This window comes from Ailuropoda melanoleuca, chromosome 4, assembly GCF_002007445.2.
Source record: "Ailuropoda melanoleuca isolate Jingjing chromosome 4, ASM200744v2, whole genome shotgun sequence".
Lineage (NCBI taxonomy): Eukaryota > Metazoa > Chordata > Mammalia > Carnivora > Ursidae > Ailuropoda > Ailuropoda melanoleuca.
Genome location: NC_048221.1, coordinates 115,153,868 through 115,171,396, shown reverse-complemented (window position 1 = coordinate 115,171,396; position 17,529 = coordinate 115,153,868). Strand labels below are relative to the sequence as shown.

Below are 17,529 nucleotides of genomic sequence, written 5' to 3'. Positions count from 1 at the left end.
TGTCTCAGAACAGAGGGATCGCGGACCATTCTCCACTGATGTTCTGGCCACTTTAACTCTGTTTCTGCTGGTGCTGCTCAACCCTGCAGCGTCCCGGGATGTGCACCCCACACCTGGCATCCCAGCACTCACTTCCAGGGCCCGCATGTCTCTGTCCTTTGTGTTTCTTTCTTTTTTTTTTTAAAGATTTTATTTATTTATTCGACAGAGATAGAGACAGCCAGCGAGAGAGGGAACACAAGCAGGGAGAGTGGGGGAGGAAGCAGGCTCATAGCAGAGGAGCCTGATGTGGGGCTCGATCCCATAATGCTGGGATCACGCCCTGAGCTGAAGGCAGATGCTTAACCGCTGTGCCACCCAGGCGCCCCTGTCCTTTGTGTTTCTAACACAGCCAGCCGCCAGCTGCCCCGTGTGCGCTCTCGGAGCTCCTGGTCTCAGTCTGTATCCAGTGGGCACACTGGTGTTCCGGAGCTCCGTGAGATGCTTGGGCTCTCGCGCTCCCGGCTCACAGTCTCAGTCTGCTCTCTCACGGGTGCTGTCCACGAGTCCGCCCGCTCCCCGGTGCAGGTGGCTACTGCTTCTCAGTGCCCAAACGCAGCGGCTCCCTCCCCCTTCCGTTTATCTTCCAATATCTCTGCGCGGTTTCACGGCTCCCCGCTTCCTACCTCAATACTCAGAGCTGGAGATGTTCATTTGTAGAGATCCAGATGTATCTTCCTGCGTCTCAGGCTGATTCCGTGGATGTTCAGTCTGCTCTGGTACCTATCCAGCTCGACTCAGGGGACTGGCTGAAAAAGGGGTCCCCTACTCCTCCACCATCTTAACTCCCCCCCCACCAATTTTCCACGTAGAAGCATTCTGATTCACCAACATGGAAGCCTCTCTGAACCCTATCCTTTTGGGTTTTTATGGAAGCTTCAGTACATGGGCATGATTGATTAACTCACTGGCCGTTGGTGATTGATTCAATCTCTAGCCCCTCTCCCCTGCCCAGAAATCAGAGAGTGGGACCAAAGCCTTCCATTTGAGGTTGGTTCCCCTGGCAACCAGCTCCCTCTTTTTTAGTGGATACCCAAAGTTACCTCACTCAATTGTGATTGAAAGGGGCTTGTTATGAATAACAAAACATCTATTTCACCTTTATGGCTCTGATTTCAGGAAGGGAGGACAAGAAACCAAATATTATAACAAAAGATGTCCCCATTGCTCTTACCGTTCACAAAATTTCAAGAGTTTGGGGAGCTATGACCCAGAAACTTGGCCAAAAAACCAAAATATATATTTACTACGAATCAAATATGACACAGTACTGTCCAATGATCCCCCCCAAAACCCTCTAAATTAATGTCAATTTAGCGTTTAATATATATCAGAGCTAGCATGTTTGTTTGAGACATCCTTGAGTTTATGATACAGCAGAGTTTTACGACTGTTTTTGGAGCACCATGTATAGTCAGCAACTGCGCTTACAGGGAGCAAGTGGAATAAATGGGCGAGGGCAGTAGCCAGCAAACTTGCAGTCTGGTTCCAGCTTCTGCCCCCAAAGAACTATAGCTTTAGCCAAGGTGTGAACCCTGACCTTTGTGTCTTTTTTATAAAATAAAAGGATAACCTACAAAGCTCCTCCCAGCTTTAATATTCTGTGATTTGAAGCATAATTTTATGATTTAAAATGATTGTAGAGAATAAGTTGTCCTGTCTTTGTTATGAAGCTCTGATTTATTTGATGCTAGATGTTTAACTGAGTACATACTGCCAAATTAAAGCATGGAGGAAATCTGAACTGCTTTAAAATGATCTGCTTTGTAAATCCGTTTGCAGGAAGGTATTGTGAACACTTAAAGAGAACCAGAGCTGGATAGTGTTTAAATTGGTAAAAACTTTAAACTACTGCAATAGAGGAGATCTCACTATAGAACTGGGCTCAATTCCAAATACAACAAGGAACACAGAGATTTATATCTGAGCAGCAGGTTGCAGGGGTCGGTGGATGGAAATTACTGACCGAAGACATCAAGGGTGGGGGATTCTTGCTAAACCTACCTGACATGATTCTTGCTAAAGGCAGACCAGGGTGATCAGATATCAAGGGTGAGGGATTCTCTCTAAACAGGATCCTTGCTAAAACCAGGTGATGCAGGACCAACGAGGAGGAACACCGAAGCCCAAGGTCAAAGGCCAGTTGGGAAAAGGGCTTGGAGGGACCCCATTAAAGTTTGGTCAAGGAGAAAATCCTTGTCAGCACCACTAGAGCCCTGGAGTCTACGGGCTCCATGGAGGCATTTCTATAAAAGTTGTGGACACGTAGTTAAGTTTTCAGTAGATACTTCCTGATTCGATCATTGATTAGATGTCCTGGCACTTCAAGTCTTTCTTGAAAGTAAGTGAATTCTAATTATAATTCATTACTGGCCAGAAGACTGGGATACGAATGCCCATTAACCCTACTGATGATTTCGGTATGCCCTTTTCAATATCATAAGTCTATGGGATTTCAATATGACCCAATTAAAAAACAATTTATCTTGTCTTATTTAGTTGTAGAAGAAACATATTCTCTATGAAATATGGGATTTATATATGGACTACACTGTAAAATGGGAATAGACAAAATATAAAATAGAAGTGACAATGCCATCATTATTAACATTTTGGTGTGTTTGTTGCACTTATTTCTCTTGCATATATTCTAATTTTGTCAGAATCATTCTTCAGGTTAGAGCTGAGCACTTGCCAGTTCGTCTAATATTTTTTAGTTCATCATTTGTAAGAAACGCTCAGGGAACCCCGACTGTTGGGACATTTCCAACATTTATTTCCAGATTGCCATTATAAATAATGCTATAGTGACCATTTTTTACATAAATTTTTGTCTATATCTCTAATTTATATCTTGGGATACATTCCTAGGGGTGTATTTTCTAGGACAAAGAATATAACCATTTTCAAGACTACTGAAATATATTACCAAATAGCTTTCCAGAAGGACTCCCCCGGCTTAGACTTCACCAGCAGTTCACCTAAACACCCTAATCTCAAATCCATGCCAGATTAAGTATAATCTCCTGTTCACTATTTACTGACATGATAGGGAAACTATCCCGTTGTGTGGCTTTAGCTTGCATTTTTTTTTTTACCATGAATGAGATTGAACATTGTTATAAGCTAATTTGTTTGCATTTCTCTATCTCTAAGCTGATGGTAATTTATTTCAATTGAATTTTAAAACAATTACGCCTCAGCCATCTTAACTATAATGATGGCTACTCTAGAGAGGAAGAGAGTGAGAAGTGGGGGGAATTACTTTTTATTTGAAAAAGTAATTTCAACATTCAGTTTGTTTTGAAATATCAAGCACCACTGTCAAAGGGTGAGAACTTTATTCCGTGTTATTCAAAACTAGAACTCTGGATTTTTAACAGTTGCGAAGTATTGCTGCACATTTCGTAAACAGTGATTGCCTTGGAACTTTGGACTCTAGACTTAACTTCCTCAAGCCTTGTAGACGCTAATGACCTGAGTAGCCTGATAACTAGCTGCTCCTGCAGAAGGGACTGGTTTTTCAGACCTGTGGTCCACTTTGTACTTTGAAGTGAGTGTCAGCCATCCATCCCCGTGCTCTTGCCTGGCTTCCTAAGAAAAGCGACACAAGACTGATTTTTTCCGTTTCCCAAATTCAACACTCAATTCACCACTTCCAGTGTAGCAAGAGAAGCCTTACAGAGGAGAAATGAAGACTCCAGGGCACAAGCACATTTTCAGCCTTATTGACCAGCCCTCCCCTTGAGGAGCGGTTTCTGGGGAGTTTTAATTAACAAGCATCTAAGCTGAGGAGAGGGCCTCTGTGTAGTATTGACAATAATGACTTTATTAACCACTGCGGTAGAACTGAACCCAGCTTTGCATGTTTTCAGCCTGGTGGGTCGTGGGTGAGCCAATGCGAGTGATGGGGTGGTCCTACTAAAATATTTATAGTCCTAATGATATGGAATTATAAACCACTTGCCACAGGCCCAGAGGCCCAGAAGGACAGTTATTTGGTTTTCCAGAAGAATTGATACCCAAATTCATGACCATTTCAATTACTCCTTCTAATTAACTTGCTTAATATTCTTCTACATATTTATGTAGTATTTGTCCTTTAAAATATTCTAGGATTTGTTGTTCTTGTGTCTAAAATGAAGACGTGTCTTCGCTCAGAGTTAAATGACACAGAGACTACTATAAAAATTAGACCTCCAGGACACTTTTACCCACCCAAACCCCAGAAGTAAATAACACCTAAAAAATGTCTGCCTTCATTCCGCTTGGCTAGACTTGTGGTTCCTACTCAGTTCTCTTTTATGTGTCTGTTCTCGAAGGACATGGTATGTCAACTGTCCAGCCTCAGCTAATGCTACTAGTCAAAACTGGGGATAATTCAGGGGCTGCATCATTGGTACGGCCTAGCGAGATAATCACCAATAAATAAAAATGTTCTTAACAAACCCTGGTGACATTTTCCTTCAAAGGTAGCTGCCAGTCAAGATTTCCTAAGTCCATTTATGCCTTAATTAAACATCTGTGCTGGGTTCACACACACACACTCACACACACTCACACACACCCCACAAAGTAGAATGCCTATTTTTATTACCCTATTCGCGCCATGTTTACCTCTGGAGTCCCAACTCTACCCAGAAAGTGAGTTTCTCAAAAAAGTGGTTAAATAGAGGCAAGTTAAGCAGAAGGATGCCTGGTGAGGAAGGAAGAAAAATGGAGAAGTGACTAGCCTTTTGAAAGGAAAATATTGCTTTTCCATCTACAGGGAGAATTAGCATTGGCATAGAGATGTGAGCGTTTTCAGACATTGCTTATAAAAAAATGCTATGAGAAATGTTCACAATACATATCGAAACTCTAAGTAGGCATATCTTTCAGACAAGAAATCCTATTTGGAAATTTATTTAAAGGAAATAACAAAAGATCAGGGCCAAGATGAAGCTATCTATACTAAATCAGAAGTCGACTAAACTACAGTACGCCCGTATAGTGCAACACCTTTCAGGCACTTACAAGTAACATTGTAATTTAGGAATTAGCAATTTAATCTAAGGATCATTTAATGACAAGACAAAATGTTTGTATATGTCCTTAAGTAGAAGTTACAAAACATTGTAAACAGTGAGCATGGTCCAATGTGCTCTTAAAAGCACCTGCATGAATATGTGTGTATAGAAAAAACAAAAATATTCCATCTTTTCTGTTCATCTATGTTTTCAGTACTGTTCCTTGCGCTTTTTATATTCTTGTGTGAGGAACATGTACTATTCTGGTAATAAGAAAAAAACTAGTCAATGTTATTTTTTTAAAAATACAAGGCTCTGGGGCGCCTGGGTGGCACAGCCGTTAAGCGTCTGCCTTTGAAGCTCAGGGCGTGATCCCGGCATTATGGGATCGAGCCCCACATCAGGCTCCTCTGCTACGAGCCTGCTTCTTCCTCTCCCACTCCCCCTGCTTGTGTTCCCTCTCTCACTGGCTGTCTCTATCTCTGTCAAATAAATAAATAAAATCTTTAAAAAAAAAAAAATACAAGGCTCAAACTGGTAATGCGACTTTGAACTAAAAAGGATAAAGAATTCCCCCTCCTCCCTCTGTTGTTATACTTCCTGAAGACAGCAGTACCCAAAAGCTGTTCTGCTCCTTTTCCTGAGGAGGGAGGTCAACTACCTGCACTTGGCCTTGATGGGGCACAGAAGCAGGTGCTGCTACAGAGGACCACCTGGGGACACTCAGGTCACCTCTCAGACCCAGTCCCCCTCTTCTCCCCAGCCCCCTCTCCCCTTGTCTTCCTTTCCCAGACAGCTCTTCCCAGGGACTTTTTACACATCCCCTCCATTCTACCTTCTTTCTCTCTCTCTCTCTCTCTCTCTCTCTCTCTCTCTCTCTCTCACACACACACACACACACACACACACACAGTTCTCTGACCAGATGGAAATGAGCCATTTGGAAACTTAATGTGGAACAAAGGAAGGGCCTGGTGCTCACCCTATCTCCATCATTTGTTTCTGGCACCAAACAAATGAGTGGACTTCTCCAGTCCCCCATGTCCTCCTTTGGACACTAGAGAGGGCACACTTGGTGTGGTGAAATGCAAAGCGGCAAAACAGAGGACAGGTGCCCAAGAGGTGTTTTTGGATGGCTCCTTCAGCAGGGGCCAAGATAAGTACACAGACTATTCAGCTTATTTACCCAATCTTCATTTAAGGGAACATGAGTTCCACCAATGAGGATATTTTAACATGTGATGGAAGCAGCGATAAGGGTCAAAAGAGAGAAAGTGTTTGCATAAAATGACACTGATTAGGTTTTCTTTCATTTTCTCCATGTAGTTTTGCTGGTGACTGGAATACACTCAAATAAGGACGTGACCAAGAAGATAAAAAGGCCCAAGTTCAGTAAGTAAAATTGCAATTCCTCTTTAGCATAAGGCTTGCATCTCTCATGTAGAGGACTGTTGTACTTGTTTCAGGTAATTTGGAAGATTTGGGGGTTTTTTTGGTCTTACTTCAATTGCTTTGCTTTCAGACTGATTCGTAACGATTGTTATTTATCACCTACTTCATTCCAAAAATCATTTGAGATAGGAGGGCTGATTTGAGGTGAAAGATACATGGTTCCATTATATTGGAACATTTCAAATTGCACGTACAAAGACCAAACAACACTGTGTCTCTTTGGCGAAGCTGGAGTAGGTATTTTCTCGCCATTGAAATGTCAATTCCCCATACCAGAAAATTCAGTCTCGCTAATACAAATCTGCCCTCCTTCCAGCATGCTCTGGGATCAGAAGGTAAATCTCACAGCAAAGCCCAGAAGGTTTCACACCTAATCAGTATAGAGGAAAAATAAATTTCATTTTTGGATGGTACATCAGTTAAGATTGGATGACAGGGAATCTAGAACAACTGCTTAAATAAGGCTGAAGTTTCTTTCTCCCTCCTGTAAACATAGTCTGGGCTTTTATGGAAGCTTCACAATCGTCAGGGACCCACACTCCTTCTACCTTGTCATTCTGCTTTCCTCAACGCGGCTCTCAGCTCATGTTCCAAAATGGGTGCCCCAGCTCCACCCATCACGTCCATGTTCCAGTTGGTAGGAAGGGATGAAGAAGGATGAATACCCATCCCTTTAAAGATAGGTCCAGGGAATCAAATACACCACTTCTACTTAAGTACCACCAGCCAGCATTAGGGGAGAATGGGAAATGTCTTGATTTCCAGCATCCACATGACTACGCTAAAAGTAAGGGGTTGTAGTACAGGAAAGAAGGAAGAATGGATATTGGGAAACCACTAGCAGGATGGGACATAGATGGAAATGCTCACATTCAAATGCTGTAAGCACGCTGAGATATCCGGACCTAAATCTGTAGACTTGATGGAGGCCTAAGTTAAAGCATATTTATAAAGGACCATTAAAAAATGCCATAGATACAGTTAATGTTCTGTGTTCTCCACAACTGAAGCTTCTTTATAGGCATTAAATTTAGATGCTTGAAATCAGCAACATTAAAAATCCGAAATAAAAGAAAGATATTTGCTTCACACACCATTTTTTTTCCTTCTGCTCCTTTAAACCCTCCATGTGGGATTTCCTGTTGAAATGAGACCAAAAGGGCAGCCAGCCACAGCCTCCAAGCCTAAAATACTAAAAAGGAATCAGTTGCTTATTTATTCCTGTCGCTACCAAGAGCCAAGAGAATCAGCCCAGGGGCAGATGTGTGTTCAAAACAATGATTGGGTTAATATGGAGACAAATGCACACCCAAGTATGAATTCCGTTGGGCTGTTTCCAGTATCTTCATTAACTCATATACAAAAATCATGAAAGGGTCCATGATTACCATGACAACGGTTTTCAGCAACTCTGAAAGGCTGTGCTAAATGACCCAAGGGCAAACCTCTTTGAGAGATCTCAAATGGATTGAGTTTCTGATATGCTAAATTCTAACCTTATACTCAACATCTCCCTGGTGATGCAGCATAGTTGAATCAATAAATGCAGGAGGCCTTTTCTCTAATTAGAAACCCTGGCACAATCATTAAATAAGGGAGGGGGAGGGGGGAAGACAACGAAGGTAATAGGATATTCCCAAGCCATGGCAGTATCTGATTCTTTATCTCAGGAGTATTTCCAAATGACAGTCTATAGCTTGAGGCCAAAGCAATTTTCACTTTTTCTTTCCAGTCTTGTCAATCTGGGGTAGGTGACTGATGGCCAGGAGGCACGCCATTCATTCACTGTACGAGTATTTATTGGGTGCCCACCAAGTACCAGGTACTATGCTAGACACTCAGATACAACAGCATTTGAGACTCAGCCTTTGCCCTAGCAGAGCTCAAAAACTAGGGAGAAAGAAAGACAAGTCACCAGGCAGCTACAGGTACTCCAAGAATATGGAGAAGAAGCTGTATATCTGGAAGGGCTTCCTGGAGGAAGCGACCTACCTACACTGATATGTGAAGACCAAATAGGTGTAGACCAGGCAAAGATGAGGAGGAAAGAGTGTTACAGGCAGAGAGAAAACAGCATGCCTGAGGCCTGAAGAACGGAAAGAACTAAAAAGTAGTCCAATATGACCGAAATCTGGAGTAGGAAGTGAATGTGTTGAGATAAGAGATGGAGGGGTAAGCAGGCATCGGATCGTGGAGAGCTTTGTTACCATGTCCAGGAATCTGGACATCCTCATGAGGGCAATGGGAATATCTCCATGCAGGCTATGTTGGTTGCAATTAGCACGAATCCAAAAGGGATTTTTGTGGGACATGGAGCAGCTCGCGGGTTGGCAGCTAGAACTCACTGGAACAGTACCCCAGGTAAAAGGCCTCAAGAATCAGTACCTCTGCTTCTCTCTACGTGTCTGCCCCACTGTCTCCCTCTCCTCTCTCTTTTCCTCCCTCTCCCCCTCTCCCCTGCCCTCCCCCCACTCTGGGCACACCGTGTCTCTCAGTACCGAGTCCACATTCCTGGGAGAGAGAACTGCACGGCATCATCCCCTGCTGCGCGGTGGTTCTCAGAGAAGAGTAAGCTGCTTAGGGTTGGGCCAGGGAAATAAGACCGTCCTGCCAGCCAAGAAATGCTCCCTGCCAACAGACAGAGAGAGAGGAGCGAGCACGCCACTTGTTAGCGAGAAAAAGCACAGAGGTTTATACGCACGTACAGGTGCGGTGAAAGTGTGTATCACGTCAGAACGGCTTTGCACGCAAAGGGGTCCGGTGAAGTGGGAGACAGAACAATTACATCTTCCCCTGTGTCCGTGCGAGATGAATGCACGCACCTCGTGCCTGTCTCCCGGACGCCTGGACGCCCCTGAGCTCCTTCTGGGGTGCGTCACCGTTTTACTCTTGCAGCTGACACCTCAAAGGACATCTGGCGGGGAGCTACTAAAGGGTTTTCAGCAGAAAAGGGAAATCATAAGAGCTGGGCTTTAAACAGATCACTTTGGACTCAGTGTGAGAGCCACCCCGGCCACTGACCCTCAGTTCCTGGACCGGCAGCCCCTGCGACCACCTGCGCGACGCACCCCGGCTCGGACTGCCCAGCCCTCCGTGTCTTAGCAAGCCCTCCCGGAACTCCGGTTCCCCCGGACATCCGAGAGCGCGGGGAGCCCAGAGCTATCCCAGATCGGGGTTGCTTCCAGATCCGAACGTAAAACCACGGGCACTCTCCAGTGCCCTCCGACCTCTCCTCTAGCCAGCCCTCCACTGGCACCAGTGTTCGTGCGAGACGGAGGGTCCTCACCACCCAGAGGACTGAAGGTAAAGTAACGAGAAGAAAGTGCTCCGAGGGCTCTGGTCCATGCACACTGAGCCCTACTCCGCATGCAGCCCGGCGCTTGAGTCCTGAGCATCCGGTGCCCAAGACGGGGTGCCCCGAGTGGGCAGAGCCGGACTGGAAATGCACGTCTGTGTGAGGTTCCCCCCCAAAAGGCTTTTCCCAGTCCCTCCTGCCAAGCCAGCCAGGACGGAGGAATGCAGTCCCTGCTGCCTGGAGGCAGAGTGGGTGTGGGATGATCACGGGCTGACTGAATAGGAAACAGGAGAAGAGCTGTGGAGGTAACAGGAAAGGAGGAACTGCCATGGGCGTCTTCCCTCCGTGCCGCTGGAAGCCACACGCCCTACGAGTTTGTCTATTCCGTGTACAAGTAGGGTCACTTTGCTTTAGGTAATTGTCACATTCTCTCCTCCACACTTTTTTATTATTTCTGTTTCTTCTCATCTCCTTTCCCTTTTTTCCATTTCTTTGGTCTGCTCATGGCCTTCCCAGAGGCCCTCGTGGACATCACTCAGCTCCATTGGGGGCCCTTCAGACCAAGAAGGTAGTACATGTAGAAAATACTCTGGCATGGGGGGTTTACAAAATGGAAAGCAACGATGAAGAGAAAGAAAGAAAGGGAAAGAAAGGAAGGAAGAAAGAGGAAGAAAAAAAAAGAAAAGAAAAAAGAAAAGGGGCAAGTTCTTACAAATCTTCTCGTCTACTTACACATGACCATCCACTTCAAGCTAATATCTTGCTTCCCCATACACATTGGGCACAATGTTACTCCGCCATACTTGGCTTATCACATCACCTCATTTTCTAAATCAAATCAAGTCGGACTCCAAACTGCCAATTTCCAGGGCCTGAGAAATTAAAATTCCATCATTACAGGGGCTTCCTCCTTCCCCGAGCCAGGCCCTGGAGGCCTTGTTCCATCTACAACATCCAGGGAGGTCCCCTGCACTGCTCAGGGTCCAAGCCCATGTTTACCTGTAGAAGTTGGGCGCTCCATTGTTTTCTGACTGGTGGCATCTTGGGAACAATGGGGAAGTCCCACGCCTAAGGCTTCGCCCTGATGGGCACCACACCAGGTATTCCTCCAAGATGATGCTCCTTTCAGGCAGCTGTAAGGGAACAGGGACATTTCCCTTACTGGGACCTACCGGCCCACTGCCACCTTCCCAGTGTTGGAAGACCATTTCCTCTCCAACACTCTTTGGGCCAGCCAAGCCCAGTGCCCTCAAACAAGGGGGATTTGGAGGGACTAATTCCCAGCACCTGAGGGAGAGTTTTCTTTGGGCAACTCTGCCCTCTCTCTTGCAACCTTGCATTCCAGAGGTGTTTGAAGACAAATGCCTAACTACCTTCTTAGAATAGTATGAGGAAAAAAACAGAATGAAAATAAAAGTAAGTTAGTGTCTCAATACACTAACCTGCTGCATGGTCAATGGTAAAGTTCACCATACTATATGAAATGAGAGTTTTACCAAGTTTATTTTTAGAGGTGATTTTTCAAGGTTCTCATTTCCCTGTTACGTTTCAGAGCCCTGAGCTGGCCTGACTTAGAGGCACGTCGGTGCTAGATTTAGGCACAAACCTGTTCAAGCATTTTCTAACAAATGGCCAAAAATGGGGCTGCATTTTTCGTGATTGTGGAAGGCCACAAATAATGATTGAAGGGTTTAGGTGTGTTCGTAACACTCTTTCTCCGAAGGCAGTCACGATACCTTATGAATTTTAAGGATTAACTTCATTTATGTGTCGATTACACATTCAGAAAGGGCCTTCTCTTCAACTCATGACTATTTCAGCCCACACTGCAATAAACACATCATACGTTTCACCTTAAATTATGTCCACCAACAACTCCAGAATAACCTTTGCCCATCAGTGCTTGTAGAGAAAGAAGAGCTTTTAAGTTACCAAATCTCCTCAATAACGTTTCTACATGTGAGGAAGTCCCAGAAGACTGGGTTCAGAGAAGGTGGCATCGCCCAGCTGAAAGCCATGATGGTCAGCTCAATGCATCATGTCGCCAGCTTTCCATCCTGCAATCTCTCTGACAAGTGAGCACCCAATCTTGTATCAGATAAAATAAAATCATGCAAAGGTGAGACTTTCTGGACCCAATGCCCATTGCCAAAACACACACTAAACCAGTTTAGATGGCTCCTGTGTGCACTGCACTTCCTCTGCTCTGTACTTATCACCCATTCTTCTTTAAAAAAAATACTTTATTTATTTGCCAGAGAGAGAGAGAGAGAGCACACGTGCGAGCACACACAAGTAGGGGGAGCAGAAGGCAGAGGGAGAAGCAGGTTCCCCACTGAAAAGGGAGCCTAATGTGGGGTTCTATCCCAGGACCCCGAGATCATGACCTGAGCCCAAGGCAGACTCTTCACTGACTGAGCCACCTCGGCATGCCTCACCCATTCTTGTAAGAGCTTTCTCATACAGTCTCTCTTGCAGCTAGACCAAAAGCAGCATGAAGACCTAATTAGTGTTCACTGAGTCTTTGTTGAATGGATGGATAAATGAACAGTGAAAAAAACAACAACAAGAAAAACCCACTATAAAATAAAGCAAAATGTAGTAAATTATTACATGAGAATAACAAAGGCTATAGGAATAGGATTCATACTGATTTCATGAAGGCACATTTGAGGTAGGACAACTATAAGTAGAATTTTACAGGCAAAGGTAGGCGGGAGGGCTTTCCAAGTAGACTAAGCCCAGACATCCTGGGGGAAAAGTGGAAGATGAGGTCAGGAAACAGTGAGTGAGGTGGTTGGTTTAAGCGTGGGGGGCGTCACTGGAGACGCAGCTGGGAGGTGCATTAGAACTAGGCAAGGCCACTCAGAGAAGCTTTGTTCTTGGCAATTCCTTAGACAGTGGGGACCCTCAGAGTCTTTGGAGCCAACTACGTAATGAAGTCGACAATCACCAAGATCAACAACAGCACAATCCTCTCCGCTGGCATTGAAGCTACACTCTGAAATATTTCCACTACGTTTGATTCTGTGGAAATAGTCTTAGCTTGCAGTGAAATGTACAACCTTTAATTCACATAGTTCTCTCCAGTAAGTTAACCTTGATGCCTTGTAAGGCATGGAAAGCTCTTTGCAATCAACCTTGAAGGGTTGATGATTCCCAGCGGTACTGCCTTGGGCATGAGCAGGTAATTGTTCCGGGACTTGGTTATTTAGTGCCTTGGACACTGATGAAGAGATACGCGGCTCCAGGTGGTTGTGGGATTTGGGTACAACACACACAGCGTCCTGGTAGCTTCATGTGTTGTTAGCTGCAGCAACTCGTAAGTAATCCCCTGGTGCCAACACCAGTGTGTCCTCAGCACCGACTGGTGTGTGTGCCTTTTTTCAGACCATGAAAAAGGAAGAGGATTCACTTTCTAGCTGTCCTTCTGATGTGGGGGTGAGAAGGGAGGTGCACTCTCTGTGTTGCAGATTTTTAGTGGAGGAAACTCTACCATAGCAATTCTCAGGGCTAACAGGAAAACAGTGGGATAAATGCACAGATGCACACACACACACACACACACACACACACAACCTATATGCAAGAAACATTCACCTGCTGATGGCTGTCAGTGACCTTGGAGTTCAGAAAAGTCCTGTAGGATTAGAGTAGGGAACAGCAATTTAACCCTTTCTCCTCCACTATGGAAGAAGCAACCAGGTGGAGGTGGCCAAGTCTTGGCTTTAGAGCCAGAGAGCCTGAGTTCAGGTCCTCCCTCTGCCACTGACTTGGTGCCCAAGCTTGAGCAAGTCAACTCACTTCTCTGATATATAGAAAGAATATACCTCTCAAGGTTTCGTAAGGGTCAAGTGAAAAAATGTGTATTAGAGCCCTTCATGAACTAGAAATAGGTTATTTTTAGAGACACAAACTTTTGCAGCTGCCCCAAAGCTGTGTTGCCACAGCTAGACTAACCCCTGCTATCCAATCCCTCCATGGCGTATGGATAAAGGTATTGTCTCGAACCTGGTTAGAAGGACCAGACTTCACAGACTTTTTGAAGTTGCTTAAAACTTGAGCTTGGAGTTACCTGTTGAGGCATGTGCTCTTCACTGGGTCTGTCCTTATAAACAATCTCCATCATATGTCTTACGTTTCCCACAACTGTTGCCTGATATATTCTTCTTGAGAAATCTTTCACGACCAGAGGAAAATAGTTCTTTGGCCCCCACAGCTTCACAAATTGGAAAAAGCTTGGCTCAGGGGAGAATGTGGGACAGTATAGGACTCAGACATCAGAGTTCAAATCCAGCCCACCGTGAACTAACGCTATAATTTCATCATCCCAGTGTTAGCCTGGCCACCATGGATCCTCAGATGCCAGATTAAGCCTGTGTAAATACCAATTCTACAATCTTTTTAGACGTCTGGAGCATGCCCCATGATTTGTGGAGAATCTGCAATGGACTTCCTCATGATTTCTCTACCTAGTCACTCCTGTGTTCCCATGGCCTTCCTGTTTTGCCCTGCCCTGTGACTCAGCTCCTTTACTGACTCCTACAAGAAACTTCCCTGTATCTGATGTTTTATCATATTTTGGAGCCTTTGCTACATATTTTCAAGGAGCAACAGAAGAGGTCACCTCGTGGAGTGTAAAACCTTCTTCCACCAGCACCTCATTACACCCTCACTCGCTCTCCCTTACCATCTCATCCCCCACCCGCTCTCTCCTGAATAACCAGTGATTTTATGGGTAGATGCTTCTCCTTGCCTCTCTGAAGAGTTCAGCCCACATGCAGGCCCTTGGAAGCTCAGCCTCTATCCCAATTAGGCTTATCAAGAAATTTCTTCTGAAAAAAACTACTGCGTAGTCCAGAAAAGAGCTAGCAAGAACATTCGTTGACATCTTGGTTATAGTGGGATTATTAATTCATCCAATCCTCACATGATTTGACCCCTGCTTACCTCCCAGACTGCATCATAGACACCTCTCTCCCTCATCCACTGTTCTTTACACACACAGGCCTCCTTTACGTTCTTCAAACCACCAAGCCCATTCTCACAACAGGGTTTTTCCCCTGGTTCTTCTTTCTGTCTGGATGGTCCTTCTTCTAGGCCTTTGCTGGCAGATACTTTCTCATCACCAAGAACCAGTGGTAGGAGATTAAGTAGACAGGAGTACAGGGAACAAATCCTTTAGGGCCTCATAGACCATCTCAAAGAGCTTGCACATTATCCTAAGGGTGATAGGAAGCTGATGAGGGTTTTAAGCAGGAGATTGATGAAAAGTGATTACCTTTTTTTAAAGTATCACACTGGCTGTCCAATGGAGAAAGGATTGGGGCAAAGGGAAGGGCAACATGGAAGAAAGAAGATAAGATACAAGGCTATTACATTAATAGTCCAGACAGGAAATGTTGGTGACTTGGGCCAAGGTGGAGGCAGAGAGGAATAGCAGATGTGGAAACAAAACTAATAAGATTTGCTAATGGGCTGGTTTTATTCATTCACTCATTCAGCACTTTTTAAAAAAGATTTTATTTATTTATTTATTTGAGAGAGACAGCACACGTACAAGCCAGGGGGAGGGACAGAATCTCAAGCAGACTCCTCACTGAGCATGCAGCCTGACATGGGGCTCGATCTCATGAACCTGAGATCGCTAACTAAGCCAAAACCAAGAGTCAGATGCTGAACCAGCTAAGCTACCCAGGCGCCCCCAGCAGACATTCTTGATCAGCAGTAAACAAAACAGACAGAAATCCCTGCGTTTGTGGAGTATATATTCTAGTAGGTGAATGAAGATACAAGTGAAACTGGGACCTTGAAAAGTAGTAGCATTTAAACAGGTAAAAGGAAAAATGGTTCCAGGTGTGAGAAATGATCCAGACCAAGTCTGCAAGATAATATGCATTTGAAAATTACCAAGAACCTTATTGGCAAGCCCAGAAGTTCCGTGGAGGGGACTATGGAAAGGCCTTAAGGATTTTAGAATTTTTTCACAGGCAGTAAAAAAGCTTTTACCCAAAGATTCAATGTTGTTGAGGACTGTTTAAGAAAAATGGGAAAGAATGCTTTGCAAAAGAAGTCACTATAAAGGAAAGATTACCGTGATTTGGTCCCTGGGTGTCAGGATCAAGGAGAAGGAAACATTCATCTTCAAATTTTATTTAATGGTCATTTTCATTTCATTAACATTTTTAAATAATTCTCTTAAAATAGGATTTTGCTCTAGTCCAATATCACAGTCTAACAAAATCAAATTTCATATCAAAACTACTTATGCATAAGTACTTTTATGTTATAACAATTCTTCCTCATAAATAGCCAGGAGGCGAGCTTACAATGGCTTTCTGTTAATTGATTAGGACATCTGTTTTCCAAAAGCAGCAGAGCTTGCCTGGGATCAGTGAAAAGGTGAATGGGAAACAACAAGTAGAGTGTTCCCTCTGATTTGGCCTGCTATGTCATTGGCTTATTGTACGTGACATCACCCGGTCTGATAACCCATCCCCTGATCTGTTATTTGATCAGGCAGGAGAACCAACCCGGGGCAGAAGCATGCACAGTCCTGCCTCTAAGATTTCAGTGATGCATGAAATAGTGGCTCAGACAGTACCAGTTTTGCCCGGGGACCCTCTGAGAGCCACACAGCAATCACAGGACCTCAGGGAGTCGCATCCAAAGGTCATCTTTTAGTTCTAACCATCCAGGTTGCAAGTGGTTCTCTTTTGCCTGTGGCTGGTGCCAAGGGCCTGTGGGAAGAAATCCTTGGCGGATTCTGCCATGCTCTAACTTTGAGCCCTGTTGTGAAATGATAGTGACCGGGAGAGGGCTATCACTTTCTCCCCAGGAGGGAGAAGAGCACATGGCCGAGGAGCAGGTCTCTGTGCAAAGGTTCTACCCAAGCAGTTGTGGGCAAGCTCAGGATCTCTGTGACTTCAGCCCAGGGCTCCCTCACTACCATGGCAGCCATCCACTCAGGAAGGAATGGGAAAGGCTCTGCCTTGCTTTCCAAAAACATTCCTGGTGGGAAACCTTCTGTTGACTTCTAACTGAGTTGTTGAGTTGTATCCTGAGGTTAACAGTGGGGACGCAGCACCCCCCACCCCCAAACTCTGGCCATTTGCCACATGTCTTCCTACTTCCCTTCAGACCCGAGGAAGTTACCTCTCGAGCTGCCTTCATTTTGACTTGTCCTCTTAAGGAAGTCTTATTTCTGCATGTCTGAGATAACACCCAGAGAAGGGTGAAGGGAGACACGAAAATGAATCCAAACAACAAAAGAGAAAGAAAAAGGAAAACCTAAGCTGTAGGATCGAATAGTTCAAAAGTGTTCAGAGGAAATGCAAAGAGAAATTACCTCGTTTGGGCATTGAGTGGATGGAGGAAAGATTCTCCGAGGCTATAAGAACACAGACAACTTCACAAACAACCGGGAGAATATTGGAAAGAACTAAACTATGGTTTCCATCCTCAAAGAAGAGCGGCCAAAAAGACGCAAATGGCTGCTGCTTCCAGAGGCTGGATTCAGACATTACACTTTCCAGTGATTTTGGCAATTACTTTTAATTAGCTCACTCTCTCCAGCTTAATTTTCTGTACAAATTTAACAAATATTTGACCTTTAGCCACACTTTGCCATTGCACCCTGTTTTTCCAAAGCACATGAGCATATGTGCTTGATTTCGTTTTTCCCTGCTATGGGTCGAGTTAATTCACTGATTTTACTAATCTAACTGGGTGCAG

General features: G+C 44.6%; 1 protein-coding gene across 1 annotated transcript in view; it reads left to right on the top strand.

Moving 5' to 3' along the window:
* VIT (vitrin) overlaps positions 1-17,529 on the top strand; it is a 99,274-nt gene that overhangs the window by 24,422 nt on the left and 57,323 nt on the right. Inside the window, exon 3 of the mRNA XM_019794762.2 lies at positions 6,375-6,440. Coding sequence (XP_019650321.1) covers positions 6,375-6,440 — 66 coding nt within the window. The remainder of the gene's footprint in view (positions 1-6,374; positions 6,441-17,529) is intronic.